At 45.6% G+C, this 15,002-nt stretch overlaps 1 protein-coding gene across 1 annotated transcript in view; it reads left to right on the top strand.

Moving 5' to 3' along the window:
• Nucleotides 1–1,626: 1,626 nt before the first annotated feature.
• Nucleotides 1,627–15,002, top strand: part of NATD1 (N-acetyltransferase domain containing 1) — a 120,045-nt gene continuing 106,669 nt past the window's right edge. Inside the window, exon 1 of the mRNA XM_069645765.1 lies at nt 1,627–1,894. Coding sequence (XP_069501866.1) covers nt 1,816–1,894 — 79 coding nt within the window. The 5' untranslated portion in view covers nt 1,627–1,815. The remainder of the gene's footprint in view (nt 1,895–15,002) is intronic.

Here is a 15,002-nt window from a genome sequence, read left to right as displayed (position 1 = left end):
GGAATCAACAGCAAGCGAGCACACCATCACGGCCTTGGACAAGATGTTCGTGACTCACGGTTTTCCCGAAATCCTGTGCTCTGATAATGGACCACCATTCACAGGGAGCCAGTTTGCACAGTACATGAATGCGAAAGGAATCCAGCACCGGAAGGTGTCAACCCTCTGACCTCGAGCAAATGGGGAAGCCGAAAGGCTCATGAGGACACTGAACAAGGTGTTTCGAATATCGGCCAATGGAAGAGGGGACTTAAAGAAGAAACTGGTAGAGTTTTTGCGTGAGTACCGAACAACACCCCACCAGTCGACGGGAGTTGCCCCGGCCGAGGATCTATTTGGACGCTGTCTGAGAGGCCTCATCCCAGAAGTAGAGGGCCGTGAGCCCGGGGTCATTGATAACGACAAAGTGCGTGAAGAGCGAGCAACGCGAAAGAGAGTGCGAGGAGAGGTTTACAAGATAAGGAGGTAGCCGTGAGAGACTCTGTGCTTGTGCAAAATCGGCGACCCGAAGGGAAGCTGTCGCTCCCGTATGAACCCCAACCGTGGACGGTTACTCATGTAAAAGGGACCATGGTCACCGCAGCCAATGAGAGAGGGACTGTCACCCGCAACCAATCTTTCTTCAAAAAGATCAATGTCCTATGTCCGAATGAGGAACCAGAAGATGTTGCCCCGTCCAGAGCAGTGGCAGAGGACGTGCCAGTGGACATGATGCCGCAGGCTTATAGCCCGCCGCAAACCCCAGAGTGGCGGACGATATCCCACATGACGTGATCTCAGACTGCCTGTTCGTCTAAAGGACTATGTCCTCGACTCAGGAGACTGAGCCTGCGTCTCAATCAGGTCAGCGACCCACGTTGCGTTACTTCACAGTTGTTATGTTTAAGTGTTTGGTATTAGTTGTTTTCTGTTAAAGAAAAGGAGGGATATGACGTCTTTAAGTTAAAGGCGCGCATGCGCGGTGACCAATAAAGACGGTCCGTGCGGCAGTTGCCGCCAGGACCCTGGAAAGCACAGACGTACATGTAGTCGGCTCAGTGATTGTGTGCATGCGTGTGTGTTAGTACGGGGCAGCCCGAGGCACGGGTGCGCCCATCACATTACTGCTCATGGAATAAAAATAATGGCGATTTACACCGCCACTTTTAATCCAGCGGTAATACCACTGGACCAAGAGGCAGTTACTATATTGTGATGAGGCCAATGTTTTCCTTGCACTCTGACTCAGCAATGAATTGTCGTTTTAAAAGTTACACGAGTGGAGCTCTCAAATTTCCCAGTCCTAATGCCTGAGAATCCAAAAAACATACAATCCAAGAATTCCAAGAAAAAAGCGGGACCGACCAGCTCTCACGCACGGAACTGTGGAACCGGAGAACTCTGCAAGTGCTGTATAAAAAAAGAAGTAACCAAACTGAGCCCTGTATGCCGGATGTACTGCGTTGTACTTCTTACAACGCTGTGCTGTGACTGTCACTTTAAGTTGGAAGTAAACAGTGAGTGCCGCTGTGATAGACTAGCAAGCATCACGTGTTGATTCCTAGGTAGCCTGTGTTTGCCTTTAGTGTTTCTCACGTCGCGATTGGAAGGGGCGGAGAAATAGGCCAGTTCGATCTCTGATTGGCTGTGGCCCGCTGCTTGTCCATCAGAGCTGGTGAGTGAAAGAGGAGGAATGAAAACAGAGCATGGTTGCGGTGATTTGTCCATCTGTGTCACGTGTCTTCACAGCTGATCCCGGCTTCTGGCCCCGCTCCGTGTCAGATTCTGGCAGACAGGAGTACTGTGAGAAAATCGTCCACCTTTCCTCCGCAGGTCATGGCGAGCCCGGAGCAACCCTTCCCCATTGAGGTACAACACGACCGCCGGCGAAGGCAGTTCTGCGTGCGGCTCAACGGTGAGACGGAGCGAGGTGGAAGCACAGATGTTTTTATTTATCATTCTCCCACTTTGCTGCGCTGCTTTCATTTCGGAGTCTTGCCCCCCCCTCCGCCCCCATCTACCCTTTCTTGCACACTGTCTCTAATGCCTCCTGATGAGAACCTTCTTGTCTCTTCTGGACACCACATTCATTCTCCTCCCAAACCCTAACTATTCTCTGATTTCACCCCCACCCACTTGTCTTTATTGCTGCCCCCCCTCCCGGTCTCTTATAATTCACCCTTTCTCTTGATACCGTCGCCTCTTTTGCTTTTCCGTGTCTTCTCTTGATGTGCACGCTTTTCTTCGCAGTTATCCCCTCTTACCTCTATTTTCTTGTTCCCTTTCCCATTATACGAGCTGCTGACTCACTTGCTTCTGCTCCGATTTTTACCTCCTTATTTTCTCTTCAGGCTTTATCATCTTTTCTTTGGGACCCACCCCTCCGTCTATTTTCCAGAGTCACCCCCTACCTCGCCGTCTTTTCTCCGGATTATTTTCTCACCCCTTGTCACCATTCCGGGTAGACCTCCTTCTTTCCTCTCCATCGTTACATCGTCTGAGGTCTCTTGTCTCTTCCGTTTTTTGTTTTCGTTACTGGCCACCCCTCTCCTTGCTAGATTCCTCTCCACACCATATTGTGCCCCTTACTGTTGCTTCTGTCCCTGCCTCATACCCTCTTGTCTTTTTTTTTTTACTGATGTTGACTTGCCTCAAGCAGTGCTTTTTAAATGGCCGTCCTACCCGGCCCTCAGTACCTGCACTTCTTATTTTTGAGCATTTGAGTACCTGCACTTCTCACCACCTTAGAGAGTACTGGTACTCAACTATGTAGCGAGGTTAAAAATGAAAGCTTTGACCATTTCACTTTATCACAATCCAAAGGACTACATGCCTTTGCTCTGGAAAGCAGCGTCCTCTCATTGCCACCAGCCCATAATGTCTCCTTCAGGATCCACCCTGTAGAAAAGACGGAGAAACAGATATGGAGCCAATGTATTCTCGGCACAATAGGCCTTGAGCACTGTTTCGCTATGGGCTTCACCTCTTACCATTGATGGAGCAGGGATTGATTTGGAAAGCCTAGGAAACTACTTTTTTAAAGATGTCTCTTTGTTATTAGCAGAGCACATTCTTATATGTAATTGGAGTTGTGGTGGAACGTTTTCTAATGAAAACTCGCACACGGCTCCAGTTACCTACCAAATTTATTAGGCAATGAAAGCAGGCAATAATAACACTCCCCTTCTAAAGCTTAGTTTACAGCTGTGATATTGACTAGTTTGTGCAAAAAATAAATTCTCTAATATAGATATTCAAACCTTCCTAACACAATGAATGACAACAAACTGGAAGTTTGTATGAAAGGATCTCAGATGCACTACTTTACCAAAGTGTGGCCCTTGGCACCTAATTTAATCTCACTGGACATTGCCTGCAAAGAACATGGTGTGCCTAAAAGAGACCTTTGCCCAAGGTGATGCGCCAGAGTGTCCAGCTTCGTATCTTGGTGAGTACCTGCAATTCTTTTTTCCATTTAAAGCACTGCTCATTTGATACCACTGATTTCAATTTTCCCAGAACCCCCTTTCCTCATCGCTCCTTGTCTTCTGGTTTCACTTTAACCCTTCCCTGGGTTTACCTTCTCCCCCTGCCGTCTTTTCCCCTTAGTCCTCACGTATGTGTCCTGTCTCTTGAAACCTGGTTCTCAGAGAGGCACAGCTCCTCCTCACTGATGATGCCAAACAAGGCTGAAACATGTGTATGCGGTTGCTGTTGGTACTCTTGTTCAGAGGAGAATTGCCTAGCATTTCGGTGCTGGACTGCCCCTGGGCAGGATAAAGACTGATATGCAGGGATATTTCTTCTCTGTGAAAGGGACAGTGAGCCAAATACTTGGTTGAGACTCTCCCAGGGGCCATCCACCCAAGAACAGGTCAATGGGCTGTGTTTGTGCTGGTAGAGAGACTCCCTTTGTTTTGCAAACTTTATAAAGAACCCTTTAGAGTATGGTTAAAAACCCCAGTGAACAAAATGCTAAATCAACTGCGCCGAATTGATAGTAAGTATGGAAAATATTCTTTGATACCTGCTAAGAAATCTTTTGAGGGAAAAATAGTATCAAAAATGATATACGGAATTGACGTTCAGCCACTTTGGGTTCTGGATTTTCTCCCTACATTAGAATCTTTAATCTGGAGAAAACTATTACAAGTTCCTAATAGTGTGCCGCTTTCCCTGATTAGGTATGAATTGGGCTATTTTTCTCTCAAAGCTACGTAGGGCCAGCTGGAAGTACATGCTTTTTTATTATAAGATACTGGATCCGCCTAAGGGTACCCTATTCGTTGACCTTGGAGTAATCCTGGTTAAGAAATGGGGCTGTTTCATGGTAGTTTCTTGAATTTCTGTAGCAGTTTATTGGAGCTAATTGGGTCATCAAAGAGTCTGAATTGGTGGCCTATCCAGTTAAGGTCAAAATGTTGCTCTTTCGCTATGATTGGACCCTCACAATAAACTAAATGCATTAGTATAAATCAGTAAGTCATCTAAGTAAAGATCATAAGAAAACTGGAATTCTCGCTCAATTTTTAACTCTTTACCCCCATGTTAGAATCAGAGGCAAATTTATACGGGTCAGTTGGAATCTTTTATTGACTAGGTAGGTTTTACTGCGTTATAGTCAACTTGCACTCAAACTTAATTTTTGTAGGTTTTGCCAAGATAACAATGACGTTGAAATTCTGCAACATAATATTACGGCCAAATCGACTCAAAATCGTTTTTTATTTTTTAGAAAATATCTGATTTTGCGTCTATTTGGCAGTTTTGCCATATGGGAAGAACCAATCCATTGCAGTGACGAACTATTTAGACTGCCACTGGACTCTTTGCTTCATTAAGATCCACTGAAGACTATGCTCTATTTTACTTAATTGCACTTCGAAACTTTATGAATTGATAGTTGATTTTAAGTTGTCATAATTGGAAGCACAAGGATATATTACTGGCTATCGGTCTGGTGACTTTTATCTTTTAGGTTAATTGTCAATTTCCTTATTGATTGTATATGAACTTTTTTTAATGAAATGGTTTTTGTAAGTTTTAAATTGTGGTTGTACTGTGAATTACGTTATTGTATTTGATATTGTGATTTGTTAAATGTTATTTTATAACCACAAAATGTAAGTGTCCATTCCTGTTCCCCGTATCCTATACTTTAAAGTTTGCCAGCTCTCAACTTACTCTCGCTTGTCACCCACCGCCACCCCCCTTCTTTCTTTCACCCGTTAAGTCTCTCGCCTCCTCAGCAGTGCCCCCTCCCATCGTGTCTCAAGTCCCCATCATCCATTCAATTTATAAACAAGTCAAGCGGCGGGTGCCTTGCCCTGCAGCTAGGAACAGCTGCTTTCAATCACAGGACTGCAACATGGCTTCTCGTTTCCTTTTATTCTTGCTGTATCATGTTTCAGTGTGAGTTTTCCTGCTTTCACCCTCGGAATGTAAATGTGCCCAGGCGAGTATTGCGACTCAGCACTAGTCGAAACAGCTGACGCCTAAGCTGGCGTGCTCGGTTTGATTACTTCTCTATGCCAAGGGAGAGGGTTACTAGTTTGGCGTTGCTATACGGTTAGCCAGGTGCCCTGTCCTTGCTGCGGTTATTAATAGACTCGATGTTCTCAGTCAGCACTTCAGAGGCGACCTAAATCACAAAGCGTACTTTTGAAAATGTTGCCACCGCTCTTTGGGCTAGTCCTCTTTCTTTTCATTCACTTGCTGTTCCCTCTGTAAAAGGCACTATAGCGTCATGTTCCTTTCTTCAAGCTGAGCAGTAAGTTAATCCGCTCTGTGCGTTAGTTGTTTTATCAAAGCATGCTGTTCAGTCAGGCTGGCTACGAATCCACCTGCGTGCTTTTAGCACAGCTCCCCATCAATAGTCCAAGTGGTGTACACTATTCTTGGCTCCCCTTCTCGGGAAAGGGGAGCTCTAAGCCACTCTGCTCCACACATCTGTTGGCACCCCGCCATCGAAAGCAACACGCCGCCATATTCATCGCTCTGGTCTCGTTCACGGATACTCTGATAACCTGGTGGTCACTCCCCTTCAATCACCAGGCTGTATAATCAAATAACTGAACAGACAATTAAGCCAGCTAGTCAACTGGGGACCGACCTTGCACATTGACACTGTCTATCGTTCTGGCAAGTGCTTTGAAGTTCTACAATTGATATGAAGATGTCAAGCTGACCGCAATTTGAAACGGCATACATTTTTTTTAATAGTAATTATGGTTTATAGACTTTTTTCCTCGCATTAATAGTTAAGACAGCTTATACATATGGCATAGTCTTGGCGTAGAACTGAGGTTAATGGGTGGGGGCGGCCCCCATAAAAAAAACACAGAAGTGACATGTTCAATGCGGCCAGATGAGAATTTCTATCCCTTATTTCTAATGCAGTGTTCACAATCTAGCTAAGACAACATGATTGAACGCATAATTAGTTCCATGAGCTCCGATGGGCAAAAAGGGACACTACTGATCTCTGGCAAAGTCTAGGGAGAATAGCAGAGGTGTGGCCAGAATTTCTCTCTAGTGGGGGGGGGTCTGCAACCTTTGTCTTTCCTGATGATCATTAGTCGGCATAGCTCTCTGGTGATGGATACTAGGAGTTGAAGTCCAAACAGCTGGAGAGCCAAAGGTTGCAGACCCCCTCCTCTATAGGTTGGGCCTGCAACATATCCACTTGTCCGTGTCAGAGATCTGCATAAAGTAAGAGGTGGATGTATTTATTTTACCCGTGTGCTCCTGCGACGAGGAAGCCGTTTGAGCTTTGTTTTTTAAATAGGCTATCTTTATTGCATTGTAAATAACAAATGTTAATCAAGTGTGTAACGATGAAAGGCAGGACATACTATGGCAGGATTCGAAGATATGCTTGCAGGCTAGGCTACACAAAGATCTCTGGCGAGCTGCGTGTAAGGGAACCTGGACCAATGGGATGAACGCTTCTTCCCAGTTATCCTTGTGGACCTACACCCTTATTGTGCGCAGTCCATTGTTTGCTCACCCGGTTTACAGTATATCGATACATGCATATGTAAACGTTTTCTATTTTGCAGCACATCAGTAATTTGCATTTAAGTAGCAGCTGAGTGTGAACATTCTCAAGCCAGTAATGCAGACAACTGCTGTCCACTTTTCTCACCCAGCTACTTCATTCACACAAAAAAATATGTTGCAACACAATTCTCAAATGAGGTTCTGTAAGTGCTGGCTTTGTTAGAGCCTGCCATTTCGCGTTCCTGTATGCCACTGATTTATAATTCATGACCAGTATCATAATGCAATATGATATGAGCCTAAATGTCAAGCCTGGCTGAGTATTCCAGAACTGGCATGGGACAGCTTGAATCGAAAAATGTAATGGGCATAACGTTATTCATTTAATCTTGGCCCACTGGCATTGCGTTGGGTACTCTTCCACACCATTGCCTTTTAGCTGGGTTGTGCCATTGCAGAAGGAGACCAAAGCTATACTATACTCGTAATGTCCAATGAGGCCGTAGCATGTATGGGACCGCCTGTGGTCTTGGATATGATTAGCAGTTTGGGCTGGACTGCACCTTTCGCGTTTGGGCCCAAGTTAATATGGTTTTCATATGGTCTTTCCTCTACTGTAATGGTATGGCAGATAAAAAAACGATGGTCTGGAGGATTGCCCAGAGCAGTTGCCAGTAGTCATTACCTTCCAATCTTCAACCTCCAGTGTTGCATGTGACAAATTGATACATGGCCCAACTGGGTGTATTACTTCAAGATTTTGACACATCCCAGAAGATCCTGTGTTGTAAAGTCACAAAAATCATAAAAACGGGGTATGATTTGGATCAGTACGCAGCTAAACCCCTGGTACAAGACAGTACATTTAACTGTAATACTTTAAGTTACAATCCATGCAAGGGAGAGAATCATAAAATCAAAGCAGATATTTCTGTGACTAAAGATTGTGGAACTGGTTATCTACTTTCTTATAAAATCGGAGATATTTAACGATCACTTCATGGAAAACCATGGGGCATAGACACCTAGTGCAGAACGATAGTGTGGAATGTAACAAATTAACAGATTCAGACATTTATGACTCAGCAAAGTTGGCTCACGACTGAAATAGCCGTTGATGGATTTAAAATCTATCGAAAGCATGCCAAGCAGAATGTGCTAGGACGCCCCGCTCGGGGTTTATTATCACTCGTTGTATGTAACAATCTTAATTCCACTGAAATCAGTCTTGCTGAGAAAGATGCACATATTTTTTATTGTAGCCAATGATGGATTAAACATTTTACTTGTGAATATCTACAACCCACCGGGAGGTATACATACCGAGCACTTTCAATCTTTACTGTATGAAACATTATTCCATAGAATGCTACATTGCCCTACAAAGTTCCTCGTCATTGGGGAGTTGTTTAAATGCGCATTGTGCTAAGCAGTTCTGTTATGAATCGGACGAATGCGATTCTCCCGGGTAGTATTGTGAAGCAGACAGGTAGTAATCGGGAGGGCAGACATTGGCGAGGCTTCTTTTCAGATCTGCATATGGTCCCGCTTAATGGTAGAGCAATAGGGGGTCGTCCTGGATCTTATACTTTCAAAATACAAAATGGCGACTTTAGATTATTTTGTTTTATTAAAGAAGGAATTTTATATGGTTTCTTCTATGGTAGCTACTTTTAATACCTATATTGACCATGCTTCTGTAAAACTTTGTGTATTGGTTGAGTCCGATTGCAGTACTATGAAATTATATTATAGGAAATCCTTAAGCTAAAGGTGACAACAAGAAACCCACCCTTATTAATCCTATAGATGAAGCCATGTGTTGCCAACATATAAGATTCAAGTTTTCTGGGGAAGTAGGAGATTTTGAGATTTGTAAGAAATATAAACCAGAATATGATTTTGAAAGTACTGTGGAGACCATACTTAATCTTAAACCCTAGAGTCCGAGACCCATCAGGGCACTAGAGTGTTGATTAGACCAATATCGTGTTTTTTTAAAAAAAAAGAGCCAGAGTAGTGGGCCCACATATTAATATGTGATGCCATTTTTCAAACTTCCAGGATTCCTGAATCGTGGAAGACAGCTCTTCTGAAACCAATTTTTAAAAAGGGTGTTGGGACTTCCCCAGACAACTACAGACTATTAGCCCTACTGGATGTCCCTAGCAAGGTATTTGCGTTCTTACAACTTAAAGATCTTGAGAAACGGGCAAGTAGTAGAAATATGCTTGATTTACAGCAAACAGGCTTCAGACCGGGCTTATCATCTGTACCTAACATACTGTTGTTGAATGTACTAATCGAGCATGCTAGGACTCGAGGCATTCACCCCCCCCCCCCCTCCCGTTATATGCAGTTTTTGGACTTCAAAGCCGCATTTGACATGGTGAATTGTGGCAAAAATTGGAAAGGGGTGGCATACCTGTAGGTTTGCTGTAGCTGATTTAAACCGCTTCATAGTGATTGTTCTGGTCAGACTGAACAGCCAAGGATGTTTACAGCAAAGAGATACCCACTAGTAGGTGGCGACAAGCAGGGATGTGTGCTGGCACCCATGCTGTTTAATCTATACCTGGCGTGGCAGATATGGTGGCGACACTAAATAATAATTTCCCCCTTACCACCCCCCCCCCAAATCCTCCCAAAAATTGGAACTATCCATGGACCTTGGCTGGCCTACATGGTTCAGGTAATTATTATTTTTTTTTTACCATACTTACTGTGACTTGAAGAGAAGTATGCTGGCCATACAACAATATGCTAAGATCAATGAGGTAATTAATGAGTAAAACAAAATGTATATTTTTTTTTTATTTTTTTTTAATAATCGTGAAAAGATGTCCTGCTTCATTCAAAATCCAGAAGTAAAGAGTGGAGAAATAAACATATTTGGGATATGATGTTATGGGCTGGGGAGGTATTGATCAGTTAGTGGATCGAAGGAGAGCAAAATAACTGTCAGTAATGGCAACAATAGAGGTTTTTAGTAAAAAAAAAAAATACTGCCGGATATAGCTGATTAGCCATCATCCAGGTATATAAACAGAAATTGATCAAAGGGATGATGTACGCTCTAGAGGCATGTAATGACAACCATCAACCATGACTGTTGGGTTCATAAACTTGAGGGAGAAGTTTGGTGTGAATTGTTGGGATTATCCCAAAGTACCCTGATTGAGGTTATAGGTTTAGAACTTGGCCTCACATCGCTATCCTCTATTGCTAAAATCAATAGAGGATTATTGATTATTTAGATAATGACTGCGCTGGAAATTCAATGTTGATGATAACGGAGGGGGGAGAAAAGCTATTGCAGACAGTGTTTGCAAGCTTTTCTAGATTTTAAGTCTAATATGGAATTTTTAAAAGTACTGCGCTATAGATACGTTGTAAGCTCTGTGCACTTAATTTGAACGGGAGGATTTGCTACAAAATGGCAAAAGACTAATTGCAGTGTTTGTATAACTTGAGTGGAAAGATGTCCTAATATACAAATGCAACTGAAATTCGTGAACAGCAAGCTGGTAGCACCGTGGCATGTGCAGTGACCACATTGGAACATACATCCCCGCAAATTAATCGAATGGAAGCCCATGGTGCATCCCCTCAGGGGCTTGCAGTGCCGAGGCCTAACGGGTCGGAAGGGGCGAGCACACAACCCCGCCCCCCACCTCTCACCGCCCCCCACCAACCTGCCCACTCAAAAGGAAGGCGCAGGAAGAGGGGCCAAAAAACATGGACCCTATCATTAAAGCCCACGCAGGGGGAGCAGCCTATTTGCCTGCCCGCTCCACCTCCAGCAGGTCTGCATTGTCGGCTGGCACAACATGCTTGGATCGGAGGGGGGGATCAGCATTGTCTAAGCAGGCAATCCGAACCAATTGTTAGCTGTCGGCTGGCGGAACTTACTTTCAATCAGAGAGGATCTCCCCGTTCGCCAAGCCAACGTCCTCTGCGCAGGGAGCCAAGGCGGCGGCAGGGACACGGGTGAGGTGTGGGGGAGTGCACTCACCCCCCACTCCCTGCAAGCCAACCTACCCTCCAAGCCAACTGCCCACCGGCGCAGTGTCCGTCCACATCCAAAGGAAAGCAGGAATGCTAGGAGAAGGATTGCAGGCGCAGCAATGTTAAGATGGATTTCTGAACTCTGACCAGGTGGGCAGAGGTTTAGGAGGCTACCCTGGTTTAGTGGAACAGAGGAAGCTTCTGGACAAATCGGACCAACTACGGTAGCTTGGCAGGCGGTCAAGACTAAGTCTCGGGAGGGGTGAGAGTGATTGGAAGCCCACAATGAGCACGCACAGTAAAACTCCACAGATTACTTTTAGACAGATGTTTCAAAAATAAATTTATTATAGGCCTTTATAATCAAAACACAAACCAGTTATGAAGAAGCCACAACGCACGCACGCGATCATTCACTAACATATATATACAATAATGCGATTAGCTTAATGGTGATGATGGGGGGGGGCGGGGCGGAGAAAATAACCACGACCTGTAATAGCAAACGGGTTAAATCAAAACAGATATCAGTTTAGGCAACCCTTCATCAACAATTCTTAACTTATGTAGTCCAGCCCTACGAAGAGAGGAGCCTAGCGCTCAAAGTACCGTTGTGCTTTAACAACCGTTGGTCGTGCGGGAAGCAGGTTCTCTTCAGGGGGCTATAGCTGCTCAGGAAGGGACTTGAGGCGATGAAGAATTAGTTCTTATTCCTAGAACTGGATAGAGCAGCTTTGAGAGTTTGGGGAATAGCTGGAGAGCGCAGGCTATCCCAACCAAGGTATCTTTTTAGGGAAACTTGTGCATAAAAATAAATGGATGTTAGGGGCCCACCGGTAAGTTAGGAAAGTACTCACCGACCCACGATACAGTCCGGACCAAACTTTGTCAATCTAGCCCACTTCGCCTGTAGGTGTCAACCCAGTCGCTTTTTCTCTACCCTTGAAGGAAGGAGGATAGTTCCAGTGCAGCACGTCTCCGGACACGGTAGGCAAGACCTGCAGACACTTTCAGCTAAGGGCACCACATCGGGGCAACTCGTGGACCGCAAATGCTTGTGGCGTGGCGCGCCCTCGTAAATCGTGTCCCAGAGGAGCTAAGCAATCATTCATGGCTACCAGACCTACTGGCACCAGTAGTGTGGATTGGGACCAGACAGTCCCAGCCCTCTTCCTGGGTACTAGCACACGTAACCTGCAGGAGCCCGTGAAAGTTGTGGTTTTCGCAGGAGGCTGCATGCCCAAATAAGCAATATGCAGGTCTCTTGACCTGGGGGAAGGCAAAGGCCAAAAGACTTTGTGGCATGGCCATTTTCAGCACTGGCCACAGTCTTGGGCCAAAAGTGGTAAACTGGGTATAGGCCGAGGCACACTTGTACAAACACCAACAAATCCTTGGAGGGTGGCTAGGGCCATAAAACTATGGTGCATAGATAAAAAGTTAGCAAGAAAAGCCGAAGACTAAGGGAAACGTAGCCCAGAGGCTCTGCTCCCCTGGAAAAAGTCAGGTTGGGCACTCCAAACAAAAGCAAAAAGTTTGGGTGGAGGGGGGGAGGGGTGTTCACAAATGAAAGCAACATTGCAACTAAGGGGGAAATATTTGTGCTAGGGAAGCTGTGCAGAGACACGCAGTGTCTTTTAGAGGAAAGTGCCATAAAATCATGGACAAAGCATGGTGGCCGTTTTGGAAGAGGCAATTGAAATAAAGGAAAGGCCACGTGGAGGTGGCACGGTGGCTATTTTGGGTGGGTGGGGGAAGAGGAATGGCACCTTCATTCTGTAATAAAAAAATGACTTTGGCACAAATGGGTGTATCCCTTGTTTGGTTTGGAGACACCGGGACAGTAGAGAAACGGGGGTGTCTGCAAACAGTCCAGCAGCACCGCACAGGAGTGAGTGGAGGCAACTACAAGCACAAAGGCTTGGGTCTCTCATCTTCCTCGTCAAAGTACTTGAAGAAATAATTACAATAAAGTGGGGAAGATCAGAAACCCGCAACTGCCGGCCTGCAAATCCCTGCAGCAGGCAACACAACAAGGAAAAGGAACAATGGAAAGTCTAGAGGAAGTGGCCGACCTTGTGAGGAGAATCTGAGGAGCTGCAAGAGACAGTGTGGACTGGCTCATGGCGCAGGCAACAGCAAAGAAAGAGAAGGAGCAGGAGCCTGTTAGTGCTGGACAATAGAGGGCGAGGACATTGTGCCAGACACATCCCTAGAGAGTGGGTGATCGGAGCCCAAAGTGAATGAAAGTGAGACATTGGGGGGATACTCCGAAGCACTGGAGGGAATGGACGCAGCTCTGAAAAGAAAAGGCATGGAAGAGAACGACCCACCATTAGCCAAGAGACCACAAAGAGCCAGGAAGGCATCATTGAAGGCGGTAGAAGCTATTGGGGGAGACGGGCTTTCCGAAGACGACATCCCGAATGCCAGGGCTAAGAAGCCTCTAATGGCCTTAACAGCAGCGGCAGACCAGGATGCATTGGGTGAGAGTATTGCAAAAATGGTAGAGATGCATGTAGCGGGAGCGCTGAAAAGTTTGCATGACAGCAGGCGGCTCGAGAATGTGAATGCTTGCAGGGGTAACTATGGGTTGCAGGAAGGGGCAAATGTGGAAGGCAGCATGAACACAGCAGGCCCGCAGAAATGATTTAGCCATTACAGGCGGGAGGAGCGCAGGCAGGGGGCAGCGTCACCCAGTCACTGCAGGGCGGTGGGGGTGCAGCTCCCGAACAAAGGGGGGAAGATCAAGAGGGAGCCGGTCCCCATCCATTGGGCCTTCATGGGGAAGCAAGGGCTTGAAAAGAGGGGCGTCCAAGGGGCAGAAAGAGTAGCTGACATGTAGGCATCGGCGGTAGGGGTCAGGCTGGGCCCTGGGTGCACACCCATTACTACTATGGCTGCAGGCTTAGTGTGGCATGCGCCCTTGGAAATCGAGGAAAACATTTGGAGCAAGGTCTTCAACATATTTACCTTGCTAGAGCAGGTGGGGCTGGACATGGTAAAAGAGGCCAAGAAGGACGACAACCGGAGGGATAGCAGGAAGCGAGTGAGGAAAGAAAGAAATGCCATGAATTGGCTATATGCCTTCAGGAGTGTAAGGAAGGCATAGTATCAAAGTAAGACAGACTAGAGTGACCGGAGTTCATGGGTGTTGATCGAACTTTCACAAACATGCCTAGCTAAACCTAAATCTACAGATGGGAGCAAGCTACGACCATCAAATTATAATCATGCAGTCCTAGAGGAGTCTTGTCAAAAGAAAAGGGCCTATACTAATAAAAACTATTGCCAATCCTTACTGCTGCTTTACAAATAGTGTGGGGTAAAGTTCATGAAAAAGAAAACTGTTCACAAAATAAGTCAGGATGTTTGGGCCGTTGGCTTCCCTTCCACCACGATTTCAGCACTGGGTAAGGCGGTTCACTCGAGCCAAGCACACTCTGGCTTCCTCGATATGACGATACAGTTCCAATTCAAGCATCAGGGCCTTCTACGCCAAAGTCTCTTGACTCAAAGGGCCTGATGTACAAAACAAAGTTATTTTCTTCTTATAATTATGTGATTTGGGTGTCTCTTCCTGGATCCCCCTAAGCCAGGCTCAGATCCCTTTTCTATTACGATGGATCCCCATCTTCTGGGCTCAGATCCCTTTATTTGAAGATTCCAAAAATATTCCTTCTCGGGTGACTCAGGGTTCACCCAGGATCCTCATCAGCCGGGCTCAGATCCTTTCTTCACATTGAATTAGTCTCCATCAGCCGGGCTCAAACTAATTGCAGTTCACTTTATACTTATTGAAGGATTTCAAATGTGCACAGGATTTAACTTGACCCGTCTCAGGAACACTTTGGTACAAAGTTCCTTTCTTACAGTGTAGTTGCCATTCTGTTGGATACCTAACCGAGGCCTTTCAATGAGCACCCATGTTTCGCTGGACCACTCTGTACACGGTATCTAATTTGACTTTCCCAGTACATTCACTCCTTTAGTTTCCACTTGTTCGTGCCTCT

The sequence above is a fragment of the Ambystoma mexicanum genome, chromosome 2p (genome assembly GCF_040938575.1).
Source record: "Ambystoma mexicanum isolate Mex_15411 chromosome 2p, UKY_AmexF1_1, whole genome shotgun sequence".
Lineage (NCBI taxonomy): Eukaryota > Metazoa > Chordata > Amphibia > Caudata > Ambystomatidae > Ambystoma > Ambystoma mexicanum.
This window is presented reverse-complemented; position numbering and strand designations above follow the sequence as displayed.